The 21,892-nt window shown below is 49.8% G+C and overlaps 6 protein-coding genes across 6 annotated transcripts; 3 read left to right on the forward strand and 3 right to left on the reverse strand.

Annotated features, from left to right (window-relative positions):
* Window positions 1–2,813: 2,813 nt before the first annotated feature.
* Window positions 2,814–3,455, reverse strand: LOC129119247 (feather beta keratin-like). Its single transcript, XM_077191660.1, has 2 exons — window positions 3,323–3,455; window positions 2,814–3,151 (listed from the first exon to the last, which is right to left on the reverse strand). The coding sequence occupies exons 1-2, from the start codon at window positions 3,453–3,455 to the stop codon at window positions 2,814–2,816; spliced, it is 471 nt and encodes a 156-aa protein (XP_077047775.1).
* A 1,989-nt stretch (window positions 3,456–5,444) lies between these two features.
* On the forward strand, window positions 5,445–6,118 carry LOC129125700 (feather keratin B-4-like). The gene is made up of 2 exons (XM_054641277.2): window positions 5,445–5,571; window positions 5,763–6,118. Exons 1-2 carry the CDS (start codon window positions 5,445–5,447, stop codon window positions 6,116–6,118), a joined length of 483 nt encoding a protein of 160 aa, XP_054497252.2.
* Window positions 6,119–9,093: 2,975 nt separating this feature from the next.
* LOC129124254 (feather beta keratin-like) lies at window positions 9,094–9,743 on the reverse strand. The gene is made up of 2 exons (XM_077191672.1): window positions 9,611–9,743; window positions 9,094–9,440 (listed from the first exon to the last, which is right to left on the reverse strand). The coding sequence occupies exons 1-2, from the start codon at window positions 9,741–9,743 to the stop codon at window positions 9,094–9,096; spliced, it is 480 nt and encodes a 159-aa protein (XP_077047787.1).
* A 2,000-nt stretch (window positions 9,744–11,743) lies between these two features.
* LOC129126492 (feather keratin B-4-like) lies at window positions 11,744–12,417 on the forward strand. Its single transcript, XM_054642427.2, has 2 exons — window positions 11,744–11,870; window positions 12,062–12,417. Exons 1-2 carry the CDS (start codon window positions 11,744–11,746, stop codon window positions 12,415–12,417), a joined length of 483 nt encoding a protein of 160 aa, XP_054498402.2.
* Window positions 12,418–15,815: 3,398 nt separating this feature from the next.
* Window positions 15,816–16,160, reverse strand: LOC129125830 (feather beta keratin-like). The gene has a single exon (XM_054641491.2). The coding sequence runs from the start codon at window positions 16,158–16,160 to the stop codon at window positions 15,816–15,818; it is 345 nt and encodes a 114-aa protein (XP_054497466.2).
* Window positions 16,161–20,081: 3,921 nt separating this feature from the next.
* Window positions 20,082–20,441, forward strand: LOC129128849 (feather beta keratin-like). The gene has a single exon (XM_054646430.2). The coding sequence runs from the start codon at window positions 20,097–20,099 to the stop codon at window positions 20,439–20,441; it is 345 nt and encodes a 114-aa protein (XP_054502405.2). The 5' UTR covers window positions 20,082–20,096.
* The last annotated feature ends 1,451 nt before the right edge of the window (window positions 20,442–21,892 follow it).

Raw genomic sequence — 21,892 nt, forward strand, 5'->3', positions numbered from 1 at the left:
TTGAGTTCTTCTTTCTGATGCCAAGACCCTTCCAGTCTCATGCAAATTAATTCTCTCAGACAGGCTTCCAGAATCCGCTGGGTTGGCTGAAAAAGTGCTCCAAGACCTCTTTTAGCATTTATTTCCCTATTCTACTACCAACTGGCACAATTTGCTCTTCCAGTTCATCCCACAAATCCTTCAGTTACTGAATCACATACCTGGATACCCTAAGGCAGATCTATCAATGCCTCTGGCCCACGCCTCTCTGGGTGGTGTGTTGACTTTTACTGGACAGCAGTTACTTCTGTCCCTCATCATCTTCCATGCCCTTCTACAGATCCTGTGAAGCACATCCACGTCTTCCTTGTCTTTGTGGGCTCAGAGTTCAACACAGAACTCAGATTTTAGTACAGGAGAACAGAGGGTGAGATCCCCACCGCTCTCTTGTGCTGCACACCCTGTAGGATGAGCCCAGGACGCAGGAGGATATCCTGGTCAGTGAGTGCACATGGCTGGGGCACATCCAATTCTTCATCCACCAACACCCCAAGTGTTCCTCCTTGGGGTTGCTCTCTCTCCCCTCATCACCCATCCTTTATCCTGCATGTTTGGGATTGCTCCAATCTAGGTGCAGCAGGTTCTGCCCCTCTGTTCTGGTGCTATTGGAGAACTCTTAATCTCTGGATTACTGGGTTACTGGGATCAGGGAAGACAAGACACTGCTGGATAAGATCAAGAGTATGGCCTTGGTGATGATCCATGGGTGAAGGTTTGGGACAGCCTTGGCCCATGACATTGGGACATTTTCCAGGCAGAAGCTGTTGCCTGGCACAGCCTGGTGTGGCACGAGATTGGGGATGTTTTATTTCAAACAGCTCTGGAATTCCGTGATCTGCTCTTGAGGCTGTGTCCATCTGACCTTGGTGACAGCTTTAGTGGATTGGTATTGGTTCCACTATGGGTGGATGAAGAGAGGGAGAAACAGTATCCTGTAGCTGGACTTGTGCAAAACTTGTTCCTGTGCCTGACAACAGGGTTGTCTCCAAGCTGGAGTTGATAGTTGGACCTCTGGCTGGATAAAAAATGGGCGGGATGGTCTCACTCAAACGTTGTGGTCAATCCATGTTCCAGTGTGGAAAACAGAGATTAGTGGTGACCCACAGGGACTGATAATGGAACCATTGTCACTTCCCATCTTGGTCAGGGACATGGAGAGTGGGTTTGAGTGCCCCCTTGGCAAGACTGGAGATGACACCAAGGTGAGTGGTGTGGTTTGTGGTCAGAGGGAAGGAATGGCATCCAGAGCGTTCTGGACAGGCTGTGGAGATGGGCTGGTGTGCTGGTGTGAAGCTTGTGAAGGTCAGCAGGGCCAGGAGGGAGGTCCTGAACCTGCATTGGATCAATCTTAGTAATGGGTGTTGGATGGGCAATGAGTTAATTCAGCATCCCTGAGGAGAAAGAATTACACACTTACACACTCATATAAATAAATCACACTAAAATTCAAAAAATAATTACAAACTAACCAAAAAATAAAAACTTTAATCTCACTAATAAAAAAGCCCAAAAAAACCCAAATACTAAAAAAATAACACCATATAACCAACAACCAACAAAAAAACCACAGTATACTCTTTTTACTAATTATTCTTACCACAATATAAAACTAAATCAAAAATAAAAAACAACCATATAAAACCCCACACAACAAATCACAAAAACCACTAAAAAAAAATCAAACCAACTTACTCAACTCAAAACTATTCGACTAACCATAAACATTACTAAAAAAAATCCCCAATACTCTCCCTCTACACTAATTAATAAAGAATAAATACTCTATAAAAATAACTAAAAAATTTTGAAAAACATGAAGGATGAAGAATTGGACGTGTCCTGGCCACATGAATATGCTGAAAAAAAATCTCGCATGCCCTGGGGCTATCCCCACAGTGAGGGCAGCACATTCTGCCCCTCTGCTGCTCTCTGATGAGACTGGGCGTGTGTTCCACTCTGAGGACACAACAAAAGGGAAGACATGGACCTCCTCGAGCAGATCTGTAAATGGCCTTGGGAGATGATGAGGGTCTGCAGGAACTGGTGCCCAGCCAAAGTGAGCCCACCAGCCAGGAGGGCCTTGTGTCAGAGTCATGGATAGACCTGCATTGGGGGATCCAGGTGTGTGTTCAAACAACTGAAAGGTTGCTGTGGTGCACTGGAAGAACTAAGTGTACCAGTGGGGAGTGGAATTGGGGAAATAAATCCTCAAAGAGGTCTTAGAGCACTTTTTCAATAATCCCAAGAGCCTCAACAACACTGGCTTAATCTCAAAGTGTCTTGGGAGAAGAATGAAGAAGGAGTCTTATGAGGTTATGATGCAGAAAAACTTTATTGAGATAGAACAATGAAAACTCAGGAGCAGCCAGTGGAAAGGAGCTGGTCTGAGGTACAAGTACGGCGACCATCAGCCAAAGTCCCTTGCTTGCAGATGGTTTGGCCAGAGCACCAAGGCCTTCCTGCCCCACAGTGGGAGCAGCCAGGCAGAGGCACCCAATGGTGACTGGCTTGGGAGAAGGGGTTTGCAGCAGAGGAGCTGGACAGAGCCAAAGGGGCGATGCAGAGCACAGAGAGAAAGAAGAGGAGGAGGCAGATGGGCCATGTTTGCAGGCAGCCTGGCCTGGGCCCTTGGCTACTGCCTTGCTTGGTGCCCTGAGAGCAGGAGCTGGAAGTGCTGAGCCCGTTTGAGAGCCTTGGCCCAGAGATGTGTCTTCAATGCCTGAGATGTGTTCCAGGGAGTGGGTGGTTGGTGTCAGGGGTGGTGCTGAGGGCCCTTAGCAGATGTAGCCACCCCTTCTGCCATAGCAGCCCAGGCCTCCCAGCCCATAGCCAAATCCACGGCCATAGCCAAGGCCGTAGCCAAAGCCACCAAATCCGCCAGAGATGGGCTGTCCCTGGGCATTGAGCTCAGTGCCCACGGCAGCGGAGGAGGTGGATCCGACGGCGGTGTTCTGGGGGAAGGAGGTCATGATGGGTCCTGGCAGGGTGACCAGCACAGGGGAAGGGTTGATGATGACGTGGGAATCCTGGCATTGCAGGGCACAGGGCTCGTTGCAGCTGTTGGCCAGCGGGGTGGGTCCACAGGGACGGCAGAGGCTGTTGCAAGCCATTGTTGTGGTGTGGAGGGTGCCTGGAAGAGAGGGCAGGGGTGATGGGTTGGGAGGGTGAGGGAATGAGGAGGCTGTTGTGGGGCAGTGGGGAGGCATGAGGGCTGCAGAGGCTGGGGCTGAGCATGCTGGAAGAGAGGGTTCAATGGTGCGGGATCAGGAGGTTTGGGGATTGAGGCTCACCTGGTTGTCGGCAGGAGCTGGAGTAGAAGACTTGAGGAGAAGTGTGTGAGGGAGAGAGGCTCTGGGCCGGCTTTTATGCTGGTCCAGTGGGGGGTGGGACAGCCTTCTCCCTTGGCCTTGGGGCATTTTTGAGCCAGCAGCTCTTGCCTTGCTCAGCCTGGTGAGTCATGAGTTGGGGAGTGTTTTCCTTCCTGATGTTCTGCAGTGTCATGTCTTCTTCTTCTGTTTGTATCCATGTGACATTGACGGCGGTTCATAACTCGAGAATTAAAGACCAGCATGGGGTTTTTTTGATGGTATCTATCAAGACATGTATAAGATGCAACTGCAACCAAAGCTAAGGAGAACTGGGGAGTCATCAGTGAGGTCATGCCATATTGACAACATGTCCCATTTGCATTCTTGCCTGCCACCTCAAGAAATTCCCCAACTTTTCAGCTTCGCCTCATTTTGATGATACGCCAGTATTGTCAATGTCATGGCCTCGCTCCAGTGCTCTTGGTTAAGCATGTCCATGTCCTTGTTCCACTCTGGAGCCCCAACAGTTGTGGGGGCTGGAGGGTCAACTCCTTCAGCCTGCTTGTATTTCTTCTCCTACATTACCTATCCTGGTAACTGCTGCAGATTTTTATTCCAAAGAGTGCATGTCTACTTCATGATCCACTTAAGCTCCAGCAGGACTACAAGGACCTTCCCTTCTCAAATGGTTTGGTTGCCAAGGAAAGGGCAACTGGTGTCATCCTGAACTTCTGTCAGGGCTTTTACATCGTCCTACAGGACACCCTTGTCTCTAAACTGCAGACAGATGGATTTCAAAGGAGGTCAAATGAATGGATGAGGAACAGACAGAGAGTGATGGTCAATGGCTCTCTGTACAGGTAGAGGCCAGTGATGAGGCCTCCAGGCCTCTGCCTTGGACTGATGATTTTGAATATTTTATCAAGGAGATGAGCAGTGAGATCGAAAACACCCTCAGCATGTTTGCAGGTGCCAGGAAGCTGAGTTTTGTGTTCGACACAAGAACAATGAAGGATGCCATCAGGAGGTGTCGGAACCCAGGATGTTCCTCTGACAGGAGTCAAAGGCACCTGTGCCTTTGATTTTAACCCATGGAAACAATTACCAACGTTGTGTGAGGATTTACAAGCCACAAGAGTTTGAGTAGAAAGATAGCTAACTTGTCACAGGGTGAAAAAGTAGAAATTTGAGGATTTAGAATGGGGGTTGAAGAGGCAAGATGGAGGAATCTGGGGCTGTCCTGTCCCTCTTCTTGTTCGTCTTCCCCTCCATCTTCTGCTGTGATAGTGACACTTCTGGGTTGGTTTAGAGTAAAGACAGTCTGTCTAACATAGGTGATAGGAATTGGAAAATTATTGTAAATAAAGTACACGTAGTTCTTAGTATAAAAAACTAACACCACCCCAAGGGCGTTCAGTGTGCTGCAAAGCAACCTGCCAGACAGACCTCAGCGGGTCTGAAAAAGAAGGTATTAGGTAAGAGAAAATAAACAACCTTGAAAATCAGAGCCGAGGAATCCTGACTTCTTCTTTGTGTTGCGGGGCTGGGAAAAAGGACTCTTTAATACCTCAAGAGCCATTTCAGCACCACAAAACCTGAGAAGGAGGGTTACTGGGAATGTTGAGAACATAAGAACCTCTTGTGGTTCAACAACTCCAAGTTCAAGGTTCTGCACATGGGTTGGGAGAGTCCCAGACATAAGCATGGCTTTGGAGAAAACTCCTTGAGAGCAGTTCCACAGAGCAGAATTGCAGGTTCTGGTGGACCAAAATGAAACAACAATGTGAATTTTTAGCCCAGAAAAGCAATCATATCCTGGGCTGCATAAAAACAGGTGTGGCCAACAGAAATGGCTGAAGGTCAGTTGAGGATAGGAGAAAACACCCAAATTCTTTTAGGCTTTGTTTGCACCTTCTACATTCCTGAGACAAAACAAGACCAAAACCGTGGCCTGTATTGTTCCCAATTAAAAGCTGCTGCCAAGGTCACATGGACACAGCCTCAAGGAGAGGGCATGGAATCACAGAACATCAGGAAGGAAAACATGACCCACTAATGACTCACCAGGCTGGGCCAAGCAAGAGCTGATGCTTCAAAATGCCTCAAGGCCATGGGACAAGGCTGTCCCACCCCTTCAGGACCAGCATAAAAGGCAGCCCAGAGTCTCTCTCCCTCACACACTTCTCCAGACTCCATCTGCTCCTGCTCCTGCACCAGCAACCAGGTGAGCCTCAATCCCCTGACCCTCCTGCTTCTGCACCCCTGATCCCTCTCTTCCAGCACGCTCAGCCCCAGCCTCAGCAGCCCTCATCCTTCCCCACAGCCCCACAACAGCCTCCACACTCCCTCACTCTCCTGCATCACCACCCTTGGCACCCCCACACCTCTGTCTTGCCTCACCCCTCTCTCTTCCAGGCACCCTCCACACCACACCCATGGCCTGCAACAACATCTGCAGTCCCTGCGGACCCACCCCGCTGGCCAACAGCTGCAACGAGCCCTGTGCCCTGCAATGCCAGGATTCCCGCGTCATCATCAACCCTTCCCCTGTGCTGGTCACCCTGCCAGGACCCATCATGACCTCCTTCCCCCAGAACACCGCCGTCGGATCCACCTCCTCGGCTGCCGTGGGCACTGAGCTCAATGCCCAGGGACAGCCCATCTCTGGCGGATTTGGTGGCTTTGGCTACGGCCTGGGCTATGGCCGTGGATTTGGCTATGGGCTGGGAGGCCTGGGCTGCTATGGCAGAAGGGGCGGCTACATCTGCTAAGGGCACTGAGCATCACCCTTGACACCAACCACCCACTCCCTGGAACACATCTCAGGCATTGAAGACACATCTCTGGGCCAAGGCTCTCAAACGGGCTCAGCTCTTCCGTCTCCTGCTCTCCAGGCACCAAGCAAGGCAGTAGCCCAGGGCCCAGCCCACGCTGCCTGCAAACATGGCCCATCTGCCTCCTCCTCTTCTCCCTCTCTGTGCTCTGCATCGCCCCTTTGGCTCTGTCCAGCTCCTCTGCTGCAAACCCCTTCTCCCAAGCCAGTCACCATTGGGTGCCTCTGCCTGGCTGCTCCCACTGTGGGGCAGGAAGGCCTTGGTGCTCTGGCCAAACCAGCTGCAAGCAAGGGGCCTTGGCTGACGTTTGCCCTACTTGCACCTCAGACCAGCTCCTTTCCACTGGCTGCTCCTGAGTTTTCATTGTTCTACCTCATTAAAGTTTTTCTGCATCATAACCTCACAAGACTCCTTCTTTTTTCTTCTCCCGAGACACTTTGAGATTAAGCCAATGTTGTTGAGGCTATTGGGATTATTGAAAAAGTTCTCCAAGACCTCTTGGAGGAATTATTTCCCCAATTCCACTCCCCACTGGTACACTTAGTTCTTCCAGTGCACCACAACAACCTTTCAGTTGCTTGAACACAAGCCTGGATCCCCCAATGCAGGTCTATCCGTGACTCTGACACAAGGCCCTCCTGGCTGGTGGGCTCACTTTGGCTGGGCACCAGTTCCTGCAGACCCTCATCATCTCCCAAGGCCATTTACAGATCTGCTTGAGGAGGTCCATGTCTTCCCTTTTTTTGTGTCCTCAGAGTGGAACACACACGCCCAGTCTCATCAGAGAGCAGCAGAGGGGCAGAATGTGCTGCCCTCACTGTGGGGATAACCCCAGGGCATGGGGGCTTTTGGTCAGCTTATTCATGTGGCCAGGACATTTCCAATTCCTCATCAGTCCTTTTTTTTATATTTTTTTAGTTGTTTTTATAGAGTAATGGTTTTTATTTGTTAATTAGTGTAGAGGTAGAGGGTTATTTTTTTAGTAATGTTTAGGGTTAGTCGAATAGTTTTGAGTTTAGTAAGTTGGTTTGATTTTTTTTTTAGTGGTTTTTGTGATTTGTTGTGTGGGGTTTTATATGTTTTTAAATTTATTTATTTTTATAAAGTGGTTAGAATTAGTAGTAAAAAGAGTATATTGTGGGGTATTGGTTGGTAGTTGGTTTTATGGTGCTGGGTTTTTAGTATTTGGGTTTTTTTGGGGTTTTTTTATTAGTGAGAATAAAGTTTTTATTTTTTGGTTAGTTTGTAATTATTTTTAGAATTTCAGAGTGATTTATTTATATGAGTGTGTAAGTGTGTAATTCTTTCTTTTCAGGGATGCTGAATTAACTCATTGCCCATCCAACACCCATTACTAAGATTGATCCAATGCACGTGCAGGACCTTCCTCTTGGCCCTGCTGACCTTCACAAGCTTCACACCAGCCCATCTCCACAGCCTGTCCGGAACCCTGTGGATGCCATTCCTTCCCTCTGACCATAAACCACACCACTCACCTTGGTGTCATCTCCAGTCTTGCCAAGGGGGCACTCAAACCCACTCTCCATGTCCCTGACCAAGATGGGAAGTGACAATGGTTCCATTTTCAGTCCCTGTGGATCACCACTAATCCCTGTTCTCCACACTGGGACATGGAGCCAGTGACCATAACTTTTGAGTGAGACCATCCCGCCCATTCCTTATCCAGCCAGAGGTCCAACTATCAACCCCACCTTAGAGACAACGATGTTGTCAGGCACAGGAACAAAAGTTTTGGACAAGTCCAGCTACAGGATACTGTTTCTCCCTCTCTTCATCCACCCATAGTGGAACCAATACCAATCCACTAAAGCTGTCACCAAGGTCAGATGGACATGGCCTCAAGAGCAGATCACGGAATTCCAGAGCTGTTTGAAATAAAACATCCCCAATCTCGTGACTCACCAGGCTGTGCCAGGCAACAGCTTCTGCCTGGAAAATGTCCCAATGTCACGGGCCAAGGCTGTCCCAAACCTTCACCCATGGATCATCACCAAGGCCATACTCTTGATCTTACCCAGCATAGTCTTGTCTTCTCTGATCCCAGTAATCCATAGATAAAAAGTTCTCCAATAGCACCAGAGGCGCAGAAGCTGCTGCACCTGGATTGGAGCAATCCCAAACATGCAGGATAAAGGATCGGTGATGAGGGGAGAGAGAGCCCAAGGAGGAGCACTTGGGGTGTTGGTGGATGAAGAATTGGATGTGCTCCAGCCATGTGCACTCACTGACCAGGATATCCCCCTGCGTCCTGGGTTCATCCCACAGCATGGGAAGCACAAGAGAGTGGGGGAATCTCACCCTCTGCTCTCCTGTACTAAAATCCGAGTTCTGTGTTGAACTCTGAGCCCACAAAGACAAGGAAGAGGTGGATGTGCTTCACGGGATCTGTAGAAGGGCATGGAGGATGATGAGGGACAGAAGCAACTGCTGTCCAGCAAAAGTGAACACACCACCCAGAGAGGCTTGGCCCAGAGGCAGGGATAGATCTGCCTTAGGATATCCAGGTATGTGATTCAGTAACTGAAGGATTTGTGGGATGCACTGGAAGAGCAAATTGTGCCAGTTGGTAGTAGAATAGGGAAATAAATGCTAAAAGAAGTCTTGGAGCACTTTTTCAGCCAACCCAGCGGATTCTGGAAGCCTGGCTGAGAGAATTAATTTGCATGAGACTGGAAGGGTCTTGGCATCAGAAGAAGAACTCAACTTAAAATGCAATGCAGGAAAACTTTATTGAGGTAGAAGACTGAGAGGCAATAATCAGCAAATGGAAGGGAGCCAGGCTGAAGTGCAAGTAGGGCAACCATCAGCCGAGGTCCTTTGCTAGGAGGAGGCTTTGGCAGATCATCAGATCCTTCCTGCCCCACAGAGGGAGCGTGGTGTGCCAAGGGCCCTTAGCAGATGTAGCCGCCCCTTCTGCCATAGCAGCCCAGGCCTCCCAGCCCATAGCCAAATCCACGGCCATAGCCAAGGCCGTAGCCAAAGCCACCAAAGCCACCAAATCCCCCAGAGATGGGCTGTCCCTGGGCATTGAGCTCAGTGCCCACGGCAGCGGAGGAGGTGGATCCGACGGCGGTGTTCTGGGGGAAGGAGGTCATGATGGGTCCTGGCAGGGTGACCAGCACAGGGGAAGGGTTGATGATGACGTGGGAGTCCTGGCATTGCAGGGCACAGGGCTCGTTGCAGCTGTTGGCCAGCGGGGTGGGTCCGCAGGGACTGCAGCGGTTGTAGCAGGCCATGGCTGTGGTGTGGAGGGTGCCTGGAAGAGAGGGCAGGGGTGATGGGTTGGGAGGCAAGGGAATGAGGAGGCTGTTGTGGGGCTGTGGGGAGGCATGAGGGCTGCAGAGGCTGGGGCTGAGCATGCTGGAAGAGAGGGTTCAAGGGTGCGGGAGCAGGAGGTTTGGGCCTTTAGGCTCACCTGGTGGTCGGCAGGAGCTGAAGTAGAAGACTTGAGGAGAAGTGTGTGAGGGAGAGAGACTCTGGGCCGGCTTTTATGCTGGTCCAGTGGGGGGCGGGACAGCCTTCTCCCTTGGCCTTGGGGCATTTTTGAGCCAGCAGCTCTTGCCTTGCTCAGCCTGGTGAGTCATGAGTTGGGGAGTGTTTTCCTTCCTGATGTTCTGCAGTGTCATGTCTTCTTCTTCTGTTTGTATCCATGTGACATTGACGGCGGTTCATAATTTGAGAATTAAAGACCAGCATGGGGTTTTTTTGATGGTATCTATCAAGACATGTATAAGATGCAACTGCAACCAAAGCTAAGGAGAACTGGGGAGTCATCAGTGAGGTCATGCCATATTGACAACATGTCCCATTTGCATTCTTGCCTCCCACCTCAAGAAACTCCCCAAATTTTCAGCTTCACCTCATTTTGATGATACCCCAGTATTGTCAATGTAATGGCCTCCCTGCAGTTCTCTTGGTTAAGCATGTCCATGTCCTTGTTCCACTCTGGAGCCCCAACAGTTGTGGGGTCTTTAGGTTCAACTCCTTCAGCCTGCTTGTATTTCTTCTCCTACATTATCTGTCCTAGTAACTGCTGCAGATTTTTATTCCAAAGAGTACATGTCTACTTCATGATCCACTTAAGCTCCAGCAGGACTACAAGGACCTTCCCTTCTCAAATGGTTTGGTTGCCAAGGAAAGGGCAACTGGTGTCGTCCTGAACTTCTGTCAGGATTTTTACATCGTCCTACGGGACACCCTTGTCTCTAAACTGCAGACAGATGGGTTTCAAAGGAGGTCGAATGAAATGGATGAGGAACAGACAGAGAGTGATGGTCAATGGCTCTCTGTACAGGTAGAGGCCAGTGGTGAGGCCTCCAGGCCTCTGCCTTGGACTGTTGATTTTGAATGTTTTATCAAGGAGATGAGCAGTGAGATGGAGAACACCCTCAGCATGTTTGCAGGTGCCAGGAAGCTGAGTTTTGTGTTCGACACAAGAACAATGAAGGATGCCATCAGGAGGTGTCGGAACCCAGGACATTCCTCTGACTGCCCTGCAGGACTCGAGACCCTGGCAGGAGTCAAAGGCACCTGTGCCTTCGATTTTAACCCATGGAAACAATTACCAATGTTGTGTGAGGATTTACAAGCCACAAGAGTTTGAGTAGAAAGATAGCTAACTTGTCACAGGGTGAAAAAGTAGAATTTTGGGGATTTAGAATGGGGGTTGAAGAGGCAAGATGGAGGAATCTGAGGCTGTCCTGTCCTCCTTCTTCTTCCCCTCCATCTTCTGCTCTGAGAGTGACACTTCTGGGTTGGTTTACAGTAGAGACAGTCTGTCTAACATAGGTGATAGGAATTGGAAAATTATTGCAAATAAAGTACACGTAGTTCTTAGTATAAAAAACTAACACCACCCCAAGGGCGTTCAGTGTGCTGCAAAGCAACCTGCCAGACAGACCTCAGCGGGTCTGAAAAAGAAGGTATTAGATAAGAGAAAATAAACAACTTTGAAAATCAGAGCCAAGGAATCCTGACTTCTTCTTTGGTTGCGGGGCTGGGAAAAAGGACTCTTTAATACCTCAGGAGCCATTTCAGCACCACAAAACCCAAGAAGGAGGGTTACTGGGAATGTTGAGAACATAAGAACCTCTTGTGGTTCAACAACTCCAAGTTCAAGGTTCTGCACATGGGTTGGGAGAGTCCCAGACATAAGCATGGCTTTGGAGAAAATTCCTTGAGAGCAGTTCCACAGAGCAGAATTGCAGGTTCTGGTGGAACAAAATGGCACAACAATGTGAATTTTTAGCCCAGAAAAACAATCATATCCTGGGCTGCATAAAAACAGGTGTGGCCAACAGGAACGGCTGAAGGTCAGTTGAAGGCAGGAGAATTCTTTTAGGCTTTGTTTGCACCTTCTACATTCCTGAGACAAAACAAGACCAAAACCGTGGCCTGTATTGCTCCCAATTAAAAGCTGCTGCCAAGGTCACATGGACACAGCCTCAAGGAGAGGGCATGGAATCACAGAACATCAGGAAGGAAAACATGACCCACTAATGACTCACCAGGCTGGGCCAAGCAAGACCTGATGCTTCAAAAATGCCCCAAGGTCTTGGGACAAGGCTGTCCCACCCCTTCAGGACCAGCATAAAAGCTAGCCCAGAGTCTCTCTCCCTCACACACTTCTCCAGACTCCATCTGCTCCTGCTCCTGCACCAGCAACCAGGTGAGCCTCAATCCCCTGACCCTCTTGCTTCTGCACCCCTGATCCCTCTCGTCCAGCACACTCAGCCCCAGCCTCAGCAGCCCCCACACTTCCCCACAGCCCCACAACAGCCTCCACACTCCCTCACCCTCCCGCATCACCACCCTTGGCACCCCCACACCTCTGTCCTGCCTCACCCCTCTCTCTTCCAGGCACCCTCCACTCCACACCCATGGCCTGCTACAACCGCTGCAGTCCCTGCGGACCCACCCCGCTGGCCAACAGCTGCAACGAGCCCTGTGCCCTGCAATGCCAGGATTCCCGCGTCATCATCAACCCTTCCCCTGTGCTGGTCACCCTGCCAGGACCCATCATGACCTCCTTCCCCCAGAACACCGCCGTCGGATCCACCTCCTCGGCTGCCGTGGGCACTGAGCTCAGTGTGCAGGGACAGCCCATCTCTGGCGGATTTGGTGGCTTTGGCTACGGCCTTGGCTATGGCCGTGGATTTGGCTATGGGCTGGGAGGCCTGGGCTGCTATGGCAGAAGGGGCGGCTACATCTGCTAAGGGCTCTCAGCACCACCCCTGACACCAACCACCCACTCTCTGGAACTCATCTCAGGCACTGAGGATGGATCTCTGTGCCAAGGCTCTCAAATTGGCTCAGCACTTCCACCTCCTGCTCTCAGGGCACCAAGCAAGGCAGCAGCCAAGGGCCCAGACCACACTGCCTGCAAACATGGCCCATCTGCCTCCTCCTCTTCTCCCTCTCTGTGCTCTGCATCGCCCCTTTGGCTCTTTCCAGCTCCTCTGCTGCAAACCCCTTCTCCCAAGTCAGTCACCATTGGGTGCCTCTGCCTGGCTGCTCCCACTGTGGGCCAGGAAGGCCTTGGTGCTCTGGCCAAACCATCTGCAAGCAAGGGGCCTTGGCTGATGTTTGCCCTACTTGTACCTCAGACCAGCTCCTTTCCACTGGCTGCTCCTGAGTTTTCATTGTTCTACCTCAATAAAGTTTTTCTGCATCATAACCTCACAAGACTCCTTCTTTTTTCTTCTCCCGAGACACTTTGAGATTAAGCCAGTGTTGTTGAGGCTATTGGGATTATTGAAAAAGTGCTCCAAGACCTCTTGGAGGAATTATTTCCCCAATTCCACTCCCCACTGGTACACTTAGTTCTTCCAGTGCACCACAGCAACCTTTCAGTTGCTTGAACACACGCCTGGATCCCCCAATGCAGGTCTGTCTGTGACTCTGACACAAGGCACTGACACCCCCACTCCTTGTGGGGTGGGCTCACTTTGGCTGGGCACCAGTTCCTGCAGACCCTCATCATCTCCCAAGGCCATTTACAGATCTGCTCGAGGAGATCCATGTCTTCCCTTTTGTTGTGTCCTCAGAGTGGAACACACACGCCCAGTCTCATCAGAGAGCAGCAGAGGGGCAGAATGTGCTGCCCTCACTGTGGGGATAGCCCCAGGGCATGGGGGATTTTGCTCAGCTCATTCATGTGGCCAGGACATGTCCAATTCTTCATCCTTCAGGTTTTAAAAATTATTTTAATTATTTTTATAGTGTATCGATTATTATTTATTAATTAGTGTAGAGGTAGAGTTTTGGTTATTTTTTTTTTTTAGTAATGTTTAGGGTTAGTCAAATAGTTTTGAGTTTAGTAAGTTGGTTTGATTTTTTTTTAGTGGTTTTTGTGATTTGTTGTATGGGGTTTTATGTTTTTTAATTTTTTTATTTTTATAAAGTTGTTAGAATTAGTAGTAAAAAGAGTATATTGTGGAGTTTTGGTTGGTAGTTGGTTATATGGTGCTGGGTTTTTATTACCTGTTTATTTTGGGTTTTTTTTATTAGTGAGAATAAAGTTTTTATTTTTGGTTAATTTGTAATTATTTTTAGAGTTTTAGGGTGACTTAGTTTATTTATATGGGTGTGTAACTGTGTAAGTCCTTCTCCTCAGGGATGCTGTGAATTAACTCATTGCCCATCCAACACCCATTACTGAGGTCAATCCAATCCAGGTGCAGGACCTTCCTTTTGGCCATGTTGACCTTCACGAGCTTCTCACCAGCCCATCCCCACAGCCTGTCCGGAACACTCTGGATGCCATCCCCTCCTTCCAGACAATCAAGCATACCACTCATCCTGCTGTTATTCACAATTTTGCTGATGGGACACACAATTGCACTCTCCATGTCCCTCACAAAGATGGGAATTGATAATGGTTGAACATGAGTCTCTGAGGATCACCACTCATCGCTCTTCTCCACCCACACAGGGAGCCATTGACTCTTTCATAACTTTTTTCAGTGCAACCATCCCACCCATTTCCTTCTTAACCAAATGGTCCAACTAACATCCACATCTCTCCAGCCTAGAGACAAGGATGTTTTCTGGCAATGGAACAAATACTGTGCACAGGTTCAGGTACATGTTTTTGGTCCCTCTTCCCTCATCCAGCAGTGCTGGAACCAAAACAAACTCATCAAATCTGCTGCCAAGGTCAGATGGACACAGCCTCAAAAGCAGGACATGACAATGCAGAGCTGTGGGAAGAAAAATCCTCCAACCTTATGATTTGCCAGGCTGTGCCAGACAAAATCTGCTGCCTGGAAAAATGCCCTGGGGATAACCGGCCAAGGCTGTCCCAAACCTCCAGCCTTAGATCATCCTCAAGGCTGTGCCCTGGATCCTCTAAACCAGAATCTTGTCTTGTTCCCAGTAACCTACAGATTAAGAGTTCTCCAATACCACCAGAGAGGAGCAGAGGGGCAGAATCTGCTGCACCTGGACTGGAGCAATCCCAAACATGCAGGATAAAGGCTGGGTCATGAGGGGATTGAGAGCAGTCCCAAAAGGGAAGGATTTGAGGTGTTGATGGATGGAAAAAGAGATCATGCCCTGACCATGTGCACTCGCAGACCAGAAAACCCCTGTGTCCTGTGCTCTTCCCCACAGTGTGGGCGGCAGATGAGCAGGGGATTCATAGTCTCTACTCATCTCTGGGGAGACTGGAATTGTTTGTTCAAGTGGAGGACCCCCGCAATAAATCAACCTTGCACATCTCCCATTTCTAATCACAACATGAATTCTTTGGTCCCTTCAAGCTCTTGCTGTTCCTGCACTGTTCTTGCTTCACTAAGTCCATGTCTTTCTTCTACTGTAAAGCCCAGCTTATCACCCCAAATCAGATACCCTTATCCATATCCTTATCTGTAAGGAGACAAGAAGTGTCAGTCTGCTAGAAACCCTTTTCCAGAAGGTCTTTTGCTGCAAGGATGCATAGCCACTAGAAGAAAGACATGGACCTGCTCAAGCAGATCTCTTAGTGGGCTGAGGACATGATGAGGGGCTGGAGCAACTGGTGTCTACCCAAAGGGAACACACCACCAAGAGGGGCTTGTGCCAGCAGCAAGGATAGACCTTCGTTAATGTATCCAGGCCTGTGTTCTAGAAACAGAAAGGTTTGTGGGATGCACTGGATGCAAGACCAAAGCATGCCAGTGGGTGGTAGAAGTGGGGAGATAAATCCTAAAAGAGGTATTGGTGCACTTTTTAACCCCAGTGATCTCTACAATCCTGGCTTATTGCTGAATGAGACTGGAAAAGTCTTTGGAGAAGAAAAAAGGAGGAGTCATCTGAGGCTATGATGCAGAAAAACTTTACTGAGGATGAAGAATAAAAGGTCATGAGCATCCAGTAGAAAGGAGCAGGCTGAGGAGGAAGTAGGGTGACCATCAGCCAAGGTCCTTCGCTCTCAGGAGGTTTTTCCAGAGCACCAAGAATATTCTGCCCCACAGTGGGACCAATGCCCACCAGAGGGGACCAATGATGTCCGGCTTGGGAGAAGGGGTTTGCAGCAGAGGAGGCTGAACAGAGCCAAAGGGGCAATGCAGAGCAGGGAGTGGGAGAATGGGAGGCAGATGGGCCATGTTTGCAGGCAGCCCGGGCTGGCCCCTTAGCAGATATAGCCGCCCCTTCTGCCATAGCAGCCCAGGCCTCCCAGCCCATAGCCAAACCCACGGCCATAGCCAAGGCCGTAGCCAAAGCCACCAAAGCCACCAAATCCCCCAGAGATGGGCTGTCCCTGCACATTGAGCTCAGTGCCCAGAGCAGCCGAGGAGGTGGATCCGACGGCGGTGCTCTGGGGGAAGGAGGTCATGATGGGTCCTGGCAGGGTGACCAGCACAGGGGAAGGGTTGATGATGACGCGGGAATCCTGGCATTGCAGGGCACAGGGCTCGTTGCAGCTGTTGGCCAGCGGGGTGGGTCCGCAGGGACTGCAGCGGTTGTAGCAGGCCATGGGTGTGGTGTGGAGGGTGCCTGGAAGACAGAGGGGTGAGGGAGGGCAGGGGTATGGGCAGGGGTGCAGGATGGTGAGGGAGTGTGGAGGCTGTTGTGGGGCTGTGGGGAGGCGTGAGGGCTCCTGCAGCTGGGGCAGAGCATGCTGGAAGAGAGGGTTCAGGGGTGCCAGAGCAGGAGGATCAGGGCTTTGAGGCTCACCTGATTTTCAGCAGGAGGAGAAGGCTTGAGGAGAAGTGTGTGAGGGAGAGAGGTGCTGGCCCGGCTTTTATGCAGGTCCTGAAGGGGTGGGACAGCCTTGTCCCATGGCCTTGGGCATTTTGCAGGCAGCAGCTCTTGCCTGGGCCAGCTTAGGGAGTCATGAGCTGGGGAATGTTTTCTTTCATGTAGTTTTGCAATTCCATGTCCTTCTCTTGAAACCATTTCCATCTGACCTTGGAGGCAACTTCATTGCATTTGTATTTGGGTGGATTTGATTGTTCCATGTGAGTCAGGGAGGACTGAATAAACAACCAGAGCCCAGCAGAAATGCGATGTCATCAGTGAGGTAATTTTGTGGCACACATCCTGTGGTTTGTGGGTGCCTTGTGAAGACTGGGACTCTGTTCTGTTCCACTGGATGTCCATCAGTCACTGTGTTGCACCCAGGAATGCTGAGGGAGCTGCTGATGTCCTGGGAAGGTCATTCTGTGAGAGCTTGGAAAGGTCCCAGGGCCTGGGAGTTCTTCCTGATGGATGAAAGCGACCCCATGCAGTTTTTTCTTGTTTAGGTTCAAGAGAAAGGATCTGGAAAATAAAGCCTTAATAGGTTGAACTTTGTTGTTCCAATGCTGCGGTCCATTTGGATTTCTCAACTTTACGTGGAAATATCCTCTGTCATTTAAAGTGTTCATTTAAGGTATTTCTTTATCTCTTTAAGAAATCCAATAAACAAGTAACCAATGATGCTTGATCAGGTTTTGCCCTGGCTGGTCTTTGATGTGAATTTGTTTATTTGGCATTCAAACCCTATGGTTTCACAACTTATATCCTGTCAGTTGTAATATTTTGTTGCTATTATGAAAAAGCACTAATTGCTACTGGGTGGTCACTGTGAGCCTATTTCCTCCTCTGTCATGGTGCAGGTGTGTCTTTGTGGAATTCTCTGATTCTGTGTCCTTCTCTACAGGCTGTGTCCATCTGACCTTCACAGCAGGTTGTAATTTTGAGGAGTAGAGGCCAAATATTGGTATTGGTATTGGAATATGGCATTATTGGTTTGTGTCAGGCACATAGAAGACGACAACAAATCCAACAAGAATTGGGGCGTTATGAGTGAGGTCATGCCATGGAACACTCGCAACATCTCCTTTGTCCATTCTTCCCTTCTCACAAAAATAAACCTCGCACGTCTCCCATTTCTAATCACAAGGATTCTTTGGTCCCCTCAACCTCTTGCTGTTTCTGCACTCTTCTTGCTTCTCTAAGTCCATGTCCTTCTTTCACGATGAAGCCCAGCTCATCACCCTAAATCAGATATCCTTATCTCTGAGGAGAGAGGAAGTATCAATCTGCTAGAAACCCTTTTCCACAAGTTCTTTTGCTGCAAGGATGCATGGCCATCTCTTGAACCTTTTGGTCTCTATTGGCATCCCTGTTTTGGTCCCTATTTTATTGTCACCTATTGGTGACAATAATGACATTCTCACATCTCCAATTAACCACCAGCTATTCCAGCTGGCCACACTTCTTTCTATGCAGCCCAGGAAATGGCTGGTGACCTGTGCTGAAAATTCATGTTGCTGTTTCCTTTGAAGATTTTGGTCCACCAGACTCCCAGGTCATTCTCTGGTGGAACTGCTCTTGAGGATTCCCTCTCCAAAGATGTGCTCACGTCTGGGACTGTCCCAGCCCATGTGCAGGACCTTGAACTTGGAGTTGTTGAACCACAAGAGGTTCTTATGTTCTCAACATTCCCAGTGTCCCTCCTGCTGACATCCCTCCATGTTCTTGTGTCAACTGCAATGCTCAGCTTTGTGGCATCCGCAAACATGCTGAGGGTGGTCTCAATCTCACTGCTCATCTCCTTGATAAAACATTCAAAATCACCAGTCCAAGGCAGGGGCCTGGAGACCTCATCACTGCTCTCCACCTGTACAGAGAGCCATTGACCATCACTCTCTGTCTGTTCCTCATCCATTCATTAGACCACCTTTGAAACCCACATACCTGCAATTTAGAGATAAAGATGTTATGTGGGACTGTGTAAAAGCCCTGACAGAAGTTCAGGACGACACCAGTTGCCCTTCCCTTGGCAACCAAAGCATTCCAGCAGGGAAGGACCTTCTGTTCCTGGTGGAGCATAAATGGATCTTGAGGTGACCATGTACCATTTATGGTAAAAAAAAATCCAGCAGTTACCAGGACAGGATTAGGAACAGAAATAAAGCAGACTGAGGGAGTTAAACATCCTGTTCCCCACCACAGGTGAGGCTGCATGGGCACAAACATGGTCGACCAAGAGCAGTGCAGGCCCACCATGACACTGATGGGAGTGGAGGATCCTTGAGATGAGGAGAAGCTGAGAGAGCTGGGAGTTCTTCCAGGCAGGAGGCAAGAATGCAAATGGGACACGTTGTCAATATGCCATGGAATGACCTCACTGATGACACCTCAGTGCTTGTAAGCTTTGCTTGAATCTTCTACATATCCTGGCATGCACCATCAACAACAACACCTTGGTCTTTAATTCTTGCAACTAAAAAGTATCACCAAGGTCAGGTGGAGATGGCCTCAGGAGCAGAACGTGAAATTGCACAATTCCACAAAAGGAACAGCCAAACCATGCAAAGAAGGAAAGAGGAGCTTGCTGGGTGTCCATTACTAATTATTGGGTTTTGCTTACAGGAACAAAACATTAGGACTAATGATTATAAGTTATGACACCTTGTGGCTTGAATGTGGAATAAGTGAATTGATGTCACAGATCAGTTTGGGCAAGAAAGGGATCAAGCCTGGTTTGTTTTTATTTATGGGATTTCTTAATGAGGCCAAGGAATACACTTTAATTGACAGAGTACATGGTTGAGTAAATTTCAGAAATCCAAATGGACCATAACGATGGAACACGTTCAGCCTAAACACCCTCTCGTTTTCCAGGTTCTCCCTCTTGCTCACATTGAAGACACAGGAGAGCAAACAATATTTCAGAAATCAGGAGCAGCTCCCAGGCACCAGAACCTTTCCTAGATATTGCACAGTGACCTTCCCAGGACATCAGCAGCTCCCTCAGCATTCCTGGGTGCAGCACAATGACTGACGGACATCCAGAGGCACAGAACAGAATCCCAGTCTTCACAAGGCACCCACAAACCACAGAACACGAGTGCTACAAAATTACCTCGCTGATGACATCGCGTTTCTGCTGAGCTCTGGTTGTTTATTCAGCCCTTCCTGACACACATCTAACAATCAAATCCGCCCAAATGCCATCTCCTAAAGCTGCCGACAAGGTCAGATGGATATGGCCTCAAGAGCTGGATATGACACTGAAGTGTTGTGGGAATGAAAACACTCCACACCTCATGACTCACCAGGCCAGGCAAGACCTGTTGGCTGGTGAATGCCCCAAGGCCATAGGACAAGGATGTCCCACCCTTCCAGGAGCAGCATAAAAGCTGTCCCAGAGCCTCTCACACTCACACACTTCTCCTGACTCCTTCTCCTCCTGCTCCTGCCGACAACCAGGTGAGTCTCAAACCCCCAACCCTCCTGCTCCTGCACCTCTCACCTCACTCTTCCATCATGCTCAGCCCCAACCTTGGCTGCCCTCATGCCTCCCCATGGCCCCACAACAGCCTCAGAACTCCCTCACCCTCTCCCATCACCACGCCTCGCACTCCCCAACCCCTGCCCTCCCTCACTCCCCTCTCTTCCAGGCACCCTCCACACCACACCCATGGCCTGCAACAACATCTGCAGTCCCTGCGGACCCACCCCACTGGCCAACAGCTGCAACGAGCCCTGTGCCCTGCAATGCCAGGATTCCCGCGTCATCATCAACCCTTCCCCTGTGCTGGTCACCCTGCCAGGACCCATCATGACCTCCTTCCCCCAGAGCACCGCCGTCGGATCCACCTCCTCGGCTGCCGTGGGCACTGAGCTCAGTGTGCAGGGACAGCCCATCTCTGGCGGATTTGGTGGCTTTGGTGGCTTTGGCTACGGCCTTGGCTATGGCCGTGGATTTGGCTACGGCCTGGGAGGCCTGGGCTGCTATGGCAGAAGGGGCGGCTACATCTGCTAAGGGCCCTTGGCACCACCACTGACACCAACCACCCACTCCCTGGAACTCATCTCAGGCATTGAAGACACATCTCTGTGCCAAGGCTCTCAAAGGGGCTCAGCATTTTCAGCTCCTGCTCTCCGGGCACCAAGCAAGGCAGTAGCCAAGGGCCCAGGCCAGGCTGCCTGCAAACATGGCCCATCTGCCTCCTCCTCTTCCTCCATTCCCTGCTCTGCATTGCCCCTTTGTCTGTGGGCGTCTCCTCTGCTGCAAACCCCTTCTCCCAAGCCAGGGACCATTGAGCACCTCTGCTGGGCTGCTCCTTCTGTAAGGCAGAAATCATGAGACAAACTCCTGCAAACAAAGCAGCTCGGCTGATGGTTGCCCTACTTGCACCTCAGACCAGCTTCCCTTCCTCTGGCTGCTCCTGAGTTTTCACTGTTCTACCTCAATAAAGTTTTCCTGCATCACAGCTTCAGATGAGTCCATCTTCTTTCTTCTCCCAAGATGCTTCCAATCCCTGCTCAGTTCTGTACCGGGGTTGTAGAGACCAGTGGGGTGGGTGAAAACATGCTCCAACACCTCTTTCAAGTGTTACTTCCCCAGTTCTACTACCCAGTGGCACATTTCATTCTTCTAGTGCATTCCATCAAACCTTCAGCTACTGAATCACAGGCTTGCATACACCAATGGAGATCTATCCCTGCCTCTGACACAAGCCCCTCATCTTCCTCCAGGCTGTGTGTTCCCTTTGGCTGGACACCAACTAGGCTGACTCTCATCATCTTCCAGGCCTCCATCTGCTCAAGCAAGTCCCCGTCTTCCTTGTCTTTGTGGGCTCAGAGCTCAATGCAGAGTTCTGCTTTTAGGAGAGCAGAGGGTGAGATTCCCCCACTCTCTTGTGCTGCCCACGCTGTTGGGATGAGCCCAGGATACAGGAGGAGTTTCTGGTCAGTGAGTGCACATGGCTGGGGCACATCCAAATCTTCATCCACCAACACCCAACGTCCTCCTCTTTGGGGCTGCTCTCAATCCCCTCATCACCCATCCTGTATCCTTCATGTTTGGGACTGATGCCTTGTGAAGGCTGACCTAGAACCGAGACTACATGAAGTTAAAAAATAAAGTAGGGATTTATAGGAAGGCCTCAATGGACACACCTTGGGCAGCACAAGAGCCCAGACAGGGCTACACCCAAGATAAACCCAAAATGGTCACAAAATGCATGACAGGTCATGGGGTCTCACACCTGTAAAAGTTCTGGTCCATTTCCCTATTGGAGTTAATTGTCCAATTACAGCTTTAGCTTATGAAATCCCATCTGTCTTGTTTTTCTCTCTTCAGTCCACTATTGTTTATTCGCTTGGGCCTGAAATTTGGATTGGCTGTCCTTGGTCCCCAGCTAGAGAAGGAATTGTTTTGTCTCCTTGATCTGTGAAGAGAGCTCACCATCCCCTTACGTGAAGCTCCAG

This window comes from Agelaius phoeniceus, chromosome 1 (genome assembly GCF_051311805.1).
Source record: "Agelaius phoeniceus isolate bAgePho1 chromosome 1, bAgePho1.hap1, whole genome shotgun sequence".
Classification (NCBI taxonomy): domain Eukaryota; kingdom Metazoa; phylum Chordata; class Aves; order Passeriformes; family Icteridae; genus Agelaius; species Agelaius phoeniceus.

What these genes read in the sequence shown, in the direction of transcription:
- LOC129119247 (XM_077191660.1), bottom strand. Translation starts at nt 3,455, where the DNA reads ATGCCCCAAGGCCAAGGGAGAAGGCTGTCCCACCCCCCACTGGACCAG. An exon ending in TGCCGACAACCAGGTGAGCC is followed by an intron (nt 3,152 to 3,322) that starts TCAATCCCCAAA and finishes TCCACACCACAA; the next exon opens with CAATGGCTTGCAACAGCCTC.
- LOC129125700 (XM_054641277.2), top strand. Translation starts at nt 5,445, where the DNA reads ATGCCTCAAGGCCATGGGACAAGGCTGTCCCACCCCTTCAGGACCAGC. An exon ending in GCTCCTGCACCAGCAACCAG is followed by an intron (nt 5,572 to 5,762) that starts GTGAGCCTCAAT and finishes TCTCTCTTCCAG; the next exon opens with GCACCCTCCACACCACACCC.
- LOC129124254 (XM_077191672.1), bottom strand. Translation starts at nt 9,743, where the DNA reads ATGCCCCAAGGCCAAGGGAGAAGGCTGTCCCGCCCCCCACTGGACCAG. An exon ending in TGCCGACCACCAGGTGAGCC is followed by an intron (nt 9,441 to 9,610) that starts TAAAGGCCCAAA and finishes TCCACACCACAG; the next exon opens with CCATGGCCTGCTACAACCGC.
- LOC129126492 (XM_054642427.2), top strand. Translation starts at nt 11,744, where the DNA reads ATGCCCCAAGGTCTTGGGACAAGGCTGTCCCACCCCTTCAGGACCAGC. An exon ending in GCTCCTGCACCAGCAACCAG is followed by an intron (nt 11,871 to 12,061) that starts GTGAGCCTCAAT and finishes TCTCTCTTCCAG; the next exon opens with GCACCCTCCACTCCACACCC.
- LOC129125830 (XM_054641491.2), bottom strand. Translation starts at nt 16,160, where the DNA reads ATGGCCTGCTACAACCGCTGCAGTCCCTGCGGACCCACCCCGCTGGCC.
- LOC129128849 (XM_054646430.2), top strand. Translation starts at nt 20,097, where the DNA reads ATGGCCTGCAACAACATCTGCAGTCCCTGCGGACCCACCCCACTGGCC.